Source organism: Leptopilina boulardi, unplaced genomic scaffold (assembly GCF_019393585.1).
Source record: "Leptopilina boulardi isolate dan_hultmark-lab unplaced genomic scaffold, ZJU_Lbou_2.1 LbouV2_213, whole genome shotgun sequence".
Taxonomy (NCBI): Eukaryota; Metazoa; Arthropoda; class Insecta; order Hymenoptera; family Figitidae; genus Leptopilina; species Leptopilina boulardi.
Genome location: NW_026137767.1, coordinates 3,991,453 through 4,004,384, shown reverse-complemented (window position 1 = coordinate 4,004,384; position 12,932 = coordinate 3,991,453). Strand labels below are relative to the sequence as shown.

Sequence of the window (12,932 nt, the reverse complement as noted above, 5' to 3'; positions counted from 1 at the left end):
AAAAAGGAAACTCTAAAATAAACATAGTTAGGACAGTGTCAAATTTCAACTGTTCTATAGGAATGTCGCTCCACAGGCTAATACACTAACCATTACGCTACCCTAACATGGGAATATAAATACAAAATTGATTTGATAACTTCCGACTGAGGAAGATTTAAAAACTGTATTGCTTATATAAAGAAAAAACAATAAGACTATGTGATATATAAAAATTTTAGAGTTTTTTAAATTTAACTATACATACTTAAGTAAAATGAACTATTTATTTATTAATTCCATAGAAAATAGTTAAGCTACTTATGAACACTTCAAAATTTATAATCTCAGGTACAAATATATTCCAGAACTAAACTTCATCAAAATTTTAGAACAGTTACATACATATCATTGTTCCAATATAGTTCTAGATATGCAATGGAACATTAGTTACAAAAACTTTGTGGCTGTAGTGTTATAGAAATGTTATGTAACACTGTTGCAGAATTGTTCCCATTTTTAGGTACAAATGTCATCCAGATATGAACTAATCTGCAACAAAATTTTAGAACAGCTACATAACATTTTTCAGACACAGTTCTAGAACTACGTTGGAACGGCAGTTACAGATCATTTGTGATGATTCTGTTACAGAAATGTTACATTACATTGTTACAGAACTGTGAAGTTAGCAAAATATAGAACAGATCGGTAACTCCCTTGTAACAATGTTCTAGAATTCTGTTACAATGACGTTATATAACAGAATCATAACCAACTTGTAACAAATGTTCTATAAAACTGTGTCCTCACTGTTATATAACATTTATAGAACGTGTTTGCTGGGTACCTGTTCTTCAATATTCTATTAGAATTTCGTTAGGAGACGTGCGGAATTGGAAATGGGAATAGTTTTTTTTCTAACATAAGCTTATTTTTTCAAGAACCAGTACAACTTTTCGAACTTAAAGTCATTGTAAGCATTCACATTCATTTGTTGCTTGTTTATGTTATTGTATACAAACTGATATAGACGGGTAAATAATAATTATTTGGGTATATTCCTGCTGCTAGAGATTGCGTAAATAATGTCGTTCACTCCCACAAGAAAAGATTTAAGTAAAAATAACTCTTATATAATTAGCTATCAACATTTTAAATTTAAATTTAAAAAAATTCTTGTTATATTGGATCTGCCATTTTGTAAATCAATGAGCAGATTCGTAATCAGCGACCCCAATAACCCCCGAGTAGGGAGTTTCAAGCAAATTGTAGGGTTAATTTGAAAAATCTTTGTTTTGAAAATGTAACATTACGGAAAAAATTGTGAAAATAAATACTGTGGGACAAGGGAATTGAACCCGGATTCGACGCACGGAAAGCAAGACCCTTAAGACAGAAATATTTTGCTTTTAATTTACTATTTTTTGTTAATAAATACACTTTTCTCCATGGTTACAAACAAAATTTATTTAATTTAAAAAGCATTTTTGTTTGTTTCCATAAATTTGTTAAATGGAAAAAAATTTGATTCAATATACAATAAGTTTAACTAAATACTTGATTATAACGATAGATTGTCGGGTTTTAAAAAATTAAAGTTTTTTTTATCTCACATTATGAAATTATTATTTTTATTATATATAAACAGTTTTATATTTTTTAGAATTCTTAGAAATAAAGATTCTCAATTATAGATATATCTGTATCACGATGACCTCTAAATTTTGACCATATAACTGATATCAAATGATAAAATGTGTTAATTTGATATAAAGTAGTAGAATTTAGAACATCTCTATAGACAGTTAAAAAATGAAAGTGTAAAAAATTTATATTCTTTATAATATATACATAAATGGTTTTCTTTTGTCAGAAAAAAAAGGAACATGCCAAAATCGACATTGTGGCATTTCCTGAAAATAAACAAAGACCACGGCAAATTTATCGAAAGCTCTCTCAACTTCGCAAATCGAATATTATTGGAGAAATAAATAAATTAACTTTAGAAAAAGAACAAGAACTTTATGAAAAAAATGAGGAGTAAGTTAATTTTTAATTCTGATATTAAATTAAAATTTTAGAAATAATGAAAAAATGTTTAACCCTTAAACTGTAAGGTGGTTTTTGACCTACGTTGACTGTAATCATGGGTCACTCGTGTCCGACGCTTTAAAAAGTGCTTTAAAGTGCTTAAAAACTCGGACAAAATTCATAATATTGCATTAACTATCCTAGAATGAGGACCAATCATTATATTGCTGAAATGTTCATTTGTTTTAATAATATATTTGTTTAAACAAACAAAAACACGAAAAAATTTTTTTTTTAAAAAAATCATAACTTTTAATAAAATTAATATTTTTTAAAATTTCAAATAGGAGAATAAAGCTTAAGAGTGGTAGTTTAAAGGAAAAAATATTGAAAATCTTTATAAATAAAAGAAATGCTTAAATTTTGAGCATGAAAATAATGTTTTTTCAGTGTACGTAAAAGAGGTACAAATTGCAATAAATAGATACATTATATTATTTTTTAATCTTTATTAAGTTTAAAAATTACAATAAAAAGACATTGTATTATTTTTTAATTTTTATTAACGTTAATTTTTTTTCCTTAGAAAACGTCATTTTATAAAAAATAAATAAAAATCATCTAAAAATAAACATCAGAACTAAAAAATAAATTATTTACAAAAAAAATCAAAATTTAAAAAAAAATACTAGAATTTAGCAAAAAATACTTTACTTAACATTCCACACTTTGGCACCGTTCACTGTAAACATGGGTCATTCGTGCATTTTTCAAAATACGATTGGTTCCTGTAACAACTGTTTATGCATTAAACCTATGGCACTTATGGAACATGTAACTCATTAGTGTACAATTTTTTACAATATAGCTTGACCGACCTCCCTCCCCCTCCTCTGAGATAACAAGAGGTGTCACTTTTCAAAAGGCAAGAGTGACCCATGTTTACAACTTAAGGGTTAAGTACCTACATAATTTCCAAATTGTCAAATTAATTTCAATATTTTAAAGGCTACCCACACAGCACAATAACTTGCTGTAAGCTTCCCTTGAGTTTAAACCTAAGATTCGTTAGCTTACAGCGTAAACTTCAAATGAGGTTAACGTGAACTGCAAATGTCCCATCTACCGTAAGCTGCAGTGTAAGATTGTAGTCAGTTTACAGTTAAGCTTACTATAACCTTACTGTAAGCTTCGTGTAATCTTAATATAAGCTTTCATGTAAGATTACTGTAAGCCTCATGTAAACTTCCTTTAAGCTTACACTACTGTTAATTAATATTAATAAATATTATATATTAATAATTAACTATTTTTTTCACACTAGATGATGTATATTGTGATGTAGGATATACAACCCTAACGGGAAAAGTTGATTAAAATCTACTGCGCAGCCGTAAAAGCTATAATAAACTACTGCGCATAAATAATTGTTTAATTCATTTATTAACACTTATTAATAATAATGTAAGGTTACAGAAAGTTTACGGAAAGCTTACAGTAAGGTTATAGTAAGCTTAGCTGTAAACCATCTATAATCTTACACTGCAGCTTACTGTAAAGAGGACATTTGCAGCTTACCTTAACCTCACCTGAAGTTTACGCTGTAAGCTAACGAATCTTAGGTATAAACTCAAGAGAAGTTTACAGCAAGATATTGTGGTGTGTGGGTAACTTTTAACTTTAGTATAATTGTAAACATTAACAAGTTATGCACACCTTAAGGATTGTTGAAAAGTAACATTTATCTATGTAATTTTATAAATATACCTAATTGAAAATTTTTAATAAATGAAAAAACCATTTTAATACAATTTTTGATAGAAAATACAAATATCAATTTAATTTTTAAAATAATATTTTCTAATTGCATTTGTTAATAGTAAAATGATAATAAATAATATGGATAGAATTAAGGATTTTGTCCACCAAACATTACAATTGTTTATCAATGTAAACAAATCTATTAGTAATTAAAATTATAATTCTGCTTAAAGATTTGTTGAAATTAGAGACTATGTATATTAAATTATTTAAATAAATTGTAGAATTGGTGGTCGCAAAGGAATAAATATTTATTATAATTAATTTAACTGATCAATTAAAAACTCAAAAAATATTTTAACAGAACAATAAGCTGTATTAGAAGAGCACTTTTAAAAAATGAATTTTTAAGTAATTTTGAAAGCTCTCAAATTGAGACTTTCATTTTAGCAATGTATTGCAAAACAATTCCAGAATATACTAGAATTATTGAAGAAGGTGATATTGGTAAGTGAAGAGCTTCTACTTTTTTATAATTTTTATGTTTAAAATTTATTGATGTTGCTTCCTAATGAGGAAGCTTTGCATTCCTGACGATTTTCAATTTTTCAAAAGAAGGTTATATGTACTCATTCTCATCTAGAATTAATATATTTGAAGTTCTGAGCAAATGTCTAGATGTAAGTGTGTGTGTATGTTACAAAATATTGTGTACAAATTATCTCAGAAACGTTTTGACGGCTTGTCTTGAAATTTTGTATGCTTATTGCAGTCATAAATACCTAAAATCTGACACAAGGCTTTTCAAATATATTCACAACATTTTTTTTTACAATTTTTTCAAAATTAAAAATTTTTTTTTTCAAAAATTTTTTTTTAATGTAAATTTAATTTTGTTTGGTAAAAGAAACTTATTTCTTGCATTACAACGAATCGATTAACCTATATAAAGTTCATATTTTAGTAAAATCTATAGATTAAATAATTTTTTTGATTTTTTTAAAAAAAATCGTTTTTTGTATTTTTTGAAATAATTTTTCCTTATACAGAAATTTTAAATAATTCTTGTAAAAATTGTATTCCTGGCATGAAAACGAATCGATTGATGTTTATGAAGTTTACATTTTACCAATATTTATGAAATTGATCGCTACTTTAGTTGTAATCGTTCTTTTAATCTTGAATATGAGTGTATCATGATGAGGAAGCTAAATGGTCATGAAATGAACACCTTCTTTTTTATTTATTATTGGAATTTATTTTTTAAAATAGGATACCACCTTTACGTATCAGAAGAAGGTAAATTCGATGTTTATGAAGGTGAAATATACAAAAAAAGTTTCGGTCCAGGAGTTGCTTTTGGTGAACTAGCATTGCTTTACAATATAAAACGATCAAATACAATTGATGGTAAGAATAAATAAATATTTATTTTTAGTAAAATGTAAAAAGGAACTACCCAATAAGCACAAAAACTTGCAGCACACTTGCTGGAAGCTTGCTGTGCAAGGTGTGCAAGATTGCAGTGCAAACATGCAGCAAGTTTGATGCAAGTCACAAAATGTCCTCAAACGGCAAGGTATAGTTATGCGAGTTAGAAGCAATAATATAATTTTTAAAAAAAGTTTTTAGAAACAATTTATTTCTAATAAACTGAGAAAGCACCCTTTGGAGGTTAAAAAATTTATTGCGCAACCGTAGGAGCTTCCGTTTGCAAGTTTGCCCTGCAAGCTTGCCGTTAGAAAACATTTTGTTACTTGCACCAAATTTTCTACATGTTTGCACTGCAATCTTGCACGTCAAGCTTCCTGCAAATTTGTTGCAAGTTTTCGTGCTGATTGGACCCCCACAGCACCGAAACTTTTCTTAAAATTTATTTGAAATGTTCGGAATATTTAATTGCAATGTTTAGTGAAAATTGTGTAAAGATTTAAATGTCCTGATTAAATAAATGTTTAGTGTGAAACTAAGGGAAATGTTCAGGAAAACTTCGCGCTAAGGGCGCACTCACACCTTCTGGCTGCCTGCCTGCCTGCAGGAGTTGTCATGGCAACGTGCAGGAGTAAGAGAGAGAGAAAATTCAAATTTGAATTTACTATCTCTGTTACTCCTACACGTTGCCATGACAACTCCTGCAGGCAGGCAGGCAGCCAAAAGGTGTGAGTGCACCCTAAACATTTATTCAAGCGGGACATTTAAATCTTTACACAATTTTCACTAAACATTGCAATTAAATATTCCAAACATTTCAAATAAATCTTTAGGAAAGTTTCGGTGCTGTGGGGGGGGGGGTATACTTTAACAAGTTGAAGTACCTATAAATTTTGTGAGTTCATTTTATATTTGCTTTCTCATCATATCATGAAATATATATAATTATTTTAATGTTAACTATAACTATAGAAACACATTTCAAGCATGATAAAATACTGACTTATGAAAAGATATCGCCGCCACCGCTGATTCCAGAATGAAAGCTAGGCGAGAACTTCGACGCTTCGCGGGAGCTCACAGTACTCGTCTACCATTCAACTCACGAAGCATTCAGACACACGTACCATTCATAATATGTCTCAAATGAAAACTAGGCGAGAATTTCGACGCTACGCGCAAGATCACAGTACTCGCCTACTGTTCAACTCGCGAAGCATGAAAACTCGCGTACCGTTCAGAATTTGTCGCAAAAATTTCAGATATTGTACTATCTATATCAAGAAAATAAGTTAAAAATTAACATAACATCAATACTCAAGGTCAAACGATAGAATAATAGATTAAAACGAAGATAACTTCAAAAATCAAGGACATATGTCAAAAACCAAAGTTTTTGATGGTTAGGGCAAGCAACACACTGACGTGAGAGCATAACACAACGCCGGCGCGTCGCATATTTATTGTTGTGCCTATAATTGAACCCTCAACTGCTTAGAAATGTATTTAAAGACTAATCTAATCATTAAAAAACAGAATTAAAATAAATGTAAATGTAATAATTGTATTCAAATTTGTGCAGCTTATAATTAATTGCTTTTTTAAAGTAATAAAATGTACACAATTAATGTGACCGCTAATATGAACTTCAATTAAGATTACATTTCACTCTAAAACACGATCATAAAATTTATTTCATATAGTAATTCCTTTACGATTTAAAAAAAAATCACGGAAACTGATAGCACTCACTTAAAGGAAAATATTAGCTTTTTCTAAGATGTTTAGAATTCATTTTACTTAATAATCATTACTAAACTTTTTGGAATAGAAACCTAAAATTTTCTTTTTATTCCTACGGTAATAGAAATTATTTCAATTGTCCTATACTCAGTTCGAAATCTCAATTTTCATTTTTCTCCGTGTTATAAAATATTTAAAGCAGACTGCATAAAAATTTTTAAGGGGGCACTCGCAGTTGTAACTTTCAAAAAATCGATTTTTTTTCTTTCATTTTCTTAGAGCATTTTGTTACGTCTCAAATAGAGAAATAACTAACGAAATAATATTTTATTTTATTTATGGCCGCTCGGTGATTCAGTGAATTCCTGTTTCATTTACAAAGCAGAAGGCTCTGAACTAAGGGTACAGGAAAGAAAGGGAATAGTGATTTTTAATGACAAGGTTACAAATTTATTTAGACAAATATTTAGAGTTATAAAATTGATCTTTGAGAGAGAGTATCCTGAAGCAACCATTCTTTAAATAAGGGGAAGTCAGCATTCCACTGCAACAAGGAATGTATAGGTTAATACAAATTTTTATAAGGAGTTAGGAAGGATTTAGATGAACAGTATTACAACTTACCTTGAAGATTTAGATGTAAGATGTATGAAAAAGACCAATTCTGTGTCCTAATTATGATAGGAACTTCTGGTACCAGATATAGTTTAAGAGCTCACAGGAAAGTTGACGGGCCTTGGTGATGACCACAAGTCCGGAGTTCAGTTGACCGTAATGAAATACAAACAGTTAAAATCTTCCAGAAAAGGAAGGAAAAATGATTTCCAAATATTATGGGAAGTCAAATCCTTGAATACTTGAATGAGCTCTTCTTGACGTAGAAACTTTTAACACTTGACACAGAGATTATTCTAAGTCTAACTTGAGTATAAAATCGAGCAGAGTAACAATGCTTGTACTAGATTTCGTATATGACGAAGACGTGCTGATACCAAAATATGAACTGAACTAGAGGTTTCGGTGTCAATTTCTGAACACAACTCGGTATTGATTAAAAAAAATGATTCTTATAACATGAATGTAAGAGTTACGGTGACGTGACAATATGTAGTCAGAAATATGTCTACAAAATTTTAAGATGATCCGGTGAAAATTCAATAAGATATACAGGCTGAAAGGGAGGCGCGTCAGTTCGGTCGAGAACAGGCTATAACTGCCGTGTGGGTCTTTATACCTTTATATTTGAATTGGAATTTTGGAAACAGCTTCATCTGAGGAAGAATTATTATATGGGCCCAGAATTGATGATTCTATCTGATTTTCAAAAAAAATTTCATCTTCATGTAAATGTAAGTAAAACTTTAAACACGTTTTTTTCAAAAATACCAGTCAAAAATACAGAGTAGTCGGTGACTACTCTTACTTGAAAACTACTGAACCGATTGTCTTCAAATTTAACATACTTTTTCAATACATAATAATCTAGTCTTTAATCGAAGGATTGATTTTTTTATAGAAAACTTTTATTTTTACAGCTGAAAAACGACCGCTTTTTTTATGAAAGTCTAAATTTCAACTTTGACAGGTCGCCATTTTGTCAAATATTTTTTTCTTTTTAAATCCTTCGATTAAATACTAGATAATCTTTCAATAAATGTAAATCCGTTTCAATTTTTGATTTCAGAAGAACCAGATTTCCATAGTGTTGGTCACCGCAAACCATGTTTTTCGGAAGGACGTCACTTCGACGGGACATATCTTTAAAACTTTTTAATATTTTTAACTTTTTTTTAAAAAATTTAAGTTTAAATTATGTACTTTCAGATAATAAATCAATATTTTGAACAAATTTAATGGTTTACGAGAAAAAAATTAATGAAAAATGTCTATTTTTTTGGCGCTACAACTGCGAGTGCCCCCTTAAAGATGACCTTGTATGAGAATTATTTAATTTTTTTTTATTTATTTGCAGTAAAGGATGGTGGTAAAGTATGGGTCTTAGAACGATCTGCTTTTAAAACAGCTTTAGAAAATTATGATCTCTTTAACACAAGTGACAATATCAAACTATTAAAAGGAATTTCAATTTTAAGCTCTCTCCCCGATCATGTCCTGCAACAAATTTCTAATTTAATTAATCTGGTATGAGACAATTATTAAATTAAAAATATTTTCGGCTCTGATTTTTTCCTGTAATTATTGAGTTTTAATTAAAATGAGAATGTAAAAAAACTATATTATCCTGAAATTATTTCACAAATTAGCATTGTTTTTATATTTCCTGACATAAGAAAATTGTATTTAAATTGTTTGAGCATTTATTGAAAACTTTTGGCTAAAGAAGCTAATAAATTTTGACTTGTCTTTTCTATAGTTAAGAGAATAATTGAATTTTAATTTATTTTCAAAATAGTGTAATTAAATGAGCTCTATAATATTCAATACATTTAATAATATTTTTAGGAATTTTTTCCTCCAAATACCCAGATTTTTAAACAAGGCGAAGTAGGCGACAAATTTTACATTATTAATGGCGGAAGAGTAAAAATCACAAATTGGACAAAAGGAAGAGAAGAAGAAGAAGTTCTAGTTATTCTAGGAAAAGGCGATTATTTTGGTGAGAAAGCACTTTACGAAGATGGAGAAAATATTAGACAAGCTAATGCTACTTCACTTTCACCTGGAAGTGAATGTCTGACAATTGATAGAAAGTAAATTTATCAATTTGTTTCTATTTAAATCAAATAATGCAACAAATATATATATATATATATATATATATATATATATAATTTAATAATAAAATTGTTTCATTCTTTAAGATCTTTTCTACATTATTTGGGCAATCTTCAAGAAATTAAAAATAAAGACTGGATGGGAGAGTGTGCGGTGCGAAAAAAAACAAATAAAATTCGATGGTTAAATGAATATCCCGATCTTTCATTATCGGATCTGATGGTGATAGATACACTTGGAAAAGGTAGTTTCGGACGAGTCGAACTTGTGACCGTCAGTTTTATTCCAGGCGTAAGTTTTGCTCTGAAGAAAATGAAGAAGAAAGAAATCACTATCAAAGGCTATCAAAATTATATTTATAATGAAAAGAAAATTTTTCAAATTTGTAATTCTCCATTTGTAAGCAAGTGAGTTTATATTGTTCCATCAATTTTTTTTAATTGAAAAAGTTAGTCTTTTTTTACATTTTAACATATTGAGTTTGTGTGATTTATTATAATTTTTTTTTTTATTTTAGATTGCATAGAACTTTTAAGGATAAGAAATACTTGTATCTTTTAATGGAAGTATGTCTAGGTGGAGATTTGTATTCATTAATTTTAAGAAAAGGAAAACTTGACTATTTAACAGCTAAGTTTGCAATGGCTTGTATCATAGAAGCTCTAGATTACGTTCATAATCTTGATATTGTTTGTAGGGACTTAAAGCCAGATAATATTTTAATCGACAAAAGAGGATATCTTAAACTGGTAAGAAATCACAAAGTATTATAGGGAGCTTTTCTTTTAATTTTTTAGTTCATTTTTCCTTGTAAAATTATAGTTAATATTAATTGTTACAAAATTATTTAGACAGATTTTGGCACCAGTAAAATAATTGGCACTAGTAAATCGCGGACCTTTGTTGGAACTCCAGAATATGTAGCACCCGAGATCATACTAAATAAAGGACATGACAGGTATATCTTTATTAAATTTAAATAAACTATATCTCTCATATATGAATAATTAAATAATCATAATTTTACAAATGCTTAGTGAAAAATTTTTATAAATTAATTTTTTCGTAATTACAGAGCTGTTGACTTTTGGTCCCTTGGAGTAATTCTTTATGAAATACTTACTGGAGTACCTCCTTTTGAAGATGATAATGTTTTAGCTCTTTATAATAAAATTTTAAAAGGCATAAATTCAACTCATAATTTACGAAATATTAAAGAAAATGCAACCGATATGATTCTAAAGCTTTTACGAAACAATCCTATCGAGCGTCTTGGATACTTGCAAGGAGGAATAATGGACATTCGCTTGCACAAGTAATCACCTATTTATATTAACAAAAAGTTAAATATATTTTTATTTATTTCTTAACCCTAGAAGAAGTAACTCAGGTATCTAGACTTTTGTGCTGACTGGGTTATTTGTCAAATTTAACAAAAAATTTCCGAGAATAATGTTTCAATTATTTCTAGTCAAAAAGTCAATGATTGTTATCATCTTAATGACTTAAATTATAAAAAACAACAATAAATTCTCAAAAATGATATCAATTATTATCATCAGGACGATAATTGTTATCATTAAAATGATTTTAATAGTCCTGATAACAGTTTACCTTGTTTAGGGTTAAAATTGCTACTTTAAGCTAAAAATTTTTTTTTCATAATTTAAAAAAATGATGTGAATTTTTCGCGAACTTTTCCACATGGGGATATTTAATACTAATATGTATTATATTATATTAATTTCAACAGATGGTATAGTTCTTTTAATTGGTCAGCAGTTCAAAATTTATCAATGCCTTCGCCTATTGCACCAAACGTAAGTAATTTTATTTATTTTTAGTTATAAAAATATAGAATTAATACTAAAAGCCAATATTATATTACTAAAGTACATTAATGTAAATTTTAGATACGCTATCATCTTGATACACGGTACTTCCAAAAATTTCCTGAAGACTTGGAAATTCCACCTGACGACTTTTCCGATTGGGATAAACAATTTTAAATGTATTGCTTACACATAGAAGACATATTGTAATATTAAAAACTTCTGACTTTAAATTTTCTTTATGTTTTTTAATATCATAATAGGTATATATATATATATATATATATATATATATATATATATATATATATATATATATATATATATATTATTCCTAAGTAGTCATTGTTTAAATATCAAGAGATCTGCAATATTTTTGTATAATTACGTCTTTCAAAAGTCCAAAAAGCATATCTTTTTCGGCATCCAGTATTATTTTTTAAACTATTAAAATAAAAAAAATTTTATAAAAAAAACTCAACATAAACTATAGAAATTTTATAAGTTCTATTTATTTCGTTGACGAAAAAGTTCGTCATATTTGTAAAAGTTTTTATCTGCCTTCAATGGTTGAAATGTTTAAGACCCAGAGTTTCAATCCAACTTATCAGGGTTCGATTCCAGCTCCTGAAGATTTTATTCTTTATTTCTTTATAACTTCATAGAAAAAATTAAACTTAACATAAAAATTTATATATTAATAATTAAATATAATAGTTACTGTGTTTGAACTTAGAAAAAATAGCGAAGCAAACATATTTAAAAAGAGAGCCAAGGTTTGAACGTCTTTTGGACATCTTTTAGACCATTTTGTGAATGTCTTTTAGACAATTTTTAGGCCAGACATCAAACACCGTGAAGAAGTCTTTTGGTTGCCTTGATGATGTATCGGAGATATTATCATCATTGTGTCACGATGATCGTAGATAAAAAGCGTATTTGATTCCTGTCTTAAATGTCTCGGTGTTTATTGGGTAAATTAAATATAAATGTGATTAGAATTACTTATTACATAAAAATAAAAGGGCAATTGCAAATACATAGTGCTTATGATCCGAAGTTATAATTATGGGGACAACACAGAAAAAACCTAGTCTCATTTTTGCTGCAGTTCAAAATGAGTCAATGCTAAACGACATAGACAGTGGCGCCACCAACCTGACTCATATTTGCTGCACATCAAAATGAGTAGCGTATGCTATTCATTTTGAGTTCAGGTTTTTTCTGTCAACCACTTTTTAGCTGGACTAATCTTCATCCTACGAAACTACCATCTGGATTTAAACTTCGTAGGTGATGATTTCTATGGGATCTCTCTCGCTCGAGAATGCTTTTGTCAATCTTTCTAGTCCATTTCTTCTTTATTGTTGCGAAAGTCTTCCTGTTTTCCTTGAGGTCAGACCCACTTGGAAAGAT

The 12,932-nt window shown here is 28.5% G+C and overlaps 1 protein-coding gene across 2 annotated transcripts; it reads left to right on the top strand.

The window, feature by feature from the left end:
* The first annotated feature begins 1,713 nt into the window (after window positions 1-1,713).
* On the top strand, window positions 1,714-11,749 carry LOC127278984 (cGMP-dependent protein kinase 1-like). 2 transcript variants are annotated; one of them, XM_051301004.1, is made up of 11 exons: window positions 1,714-2,022; window positions 4,139-4,281; window positions 5,047-5,184; window positions 8,921-9,090; window positions 9,412-9,659; window positions 9,771-10,091; window positions 10,202-10,433; window positions 10,536-10,642; window positions 10,760-10,999; window positions 11,438-11,504; window positions 11,598-11,749. In XM_051301004.1, the coding sequence occupies exons 1-11, from the start codon at window positions 1,838-1,840 to the stop codon at window positions 11,691-11,693; spliced, it is 1,947 nt and encodes a 648-aa protein (XP_051156961.1). In that variant the 5' UTR covers window positions 1,714-1,837; the 3' UTR covers window positions 11,694-11,749. The 2 variants fall into 2 exon arrangements, with proteins under 2 accessions (XP_051156961.1, XP_051156962.1); XM_051301005.1 differs by lacking the exon at window positions 4,139-4,281 and having other exon boundaries at window positions 1,899-2,022.
* Window positions 11,750-12,932: the final 1,183 nt, after the last annotated feature.

Bases quoted from the DNA above. Each gene is read 5' to 3' on its own strand.
- LOC127278984 (XM_051301004.1), top strand. From the start codon at position 1,838: ATGGTTTTCTTTTGTCAGAAAAAAAAGGAACATGCCAAAATCGACATT. The intron at 9,660-9,770 runs GTAAATTTATCA...TCATTCTTTAAG, and splicing joins TGTCTGACAATTGATAGAAA to ATCTTTTCTACATTATTTGG. The intron at 11,000-11,437 runs GTAATCACCTAT...TAATTTCAACAG, and splicing joins ATGGACATTCGCTTGCACAA to ATGGTATAGTTCTTTTAATT.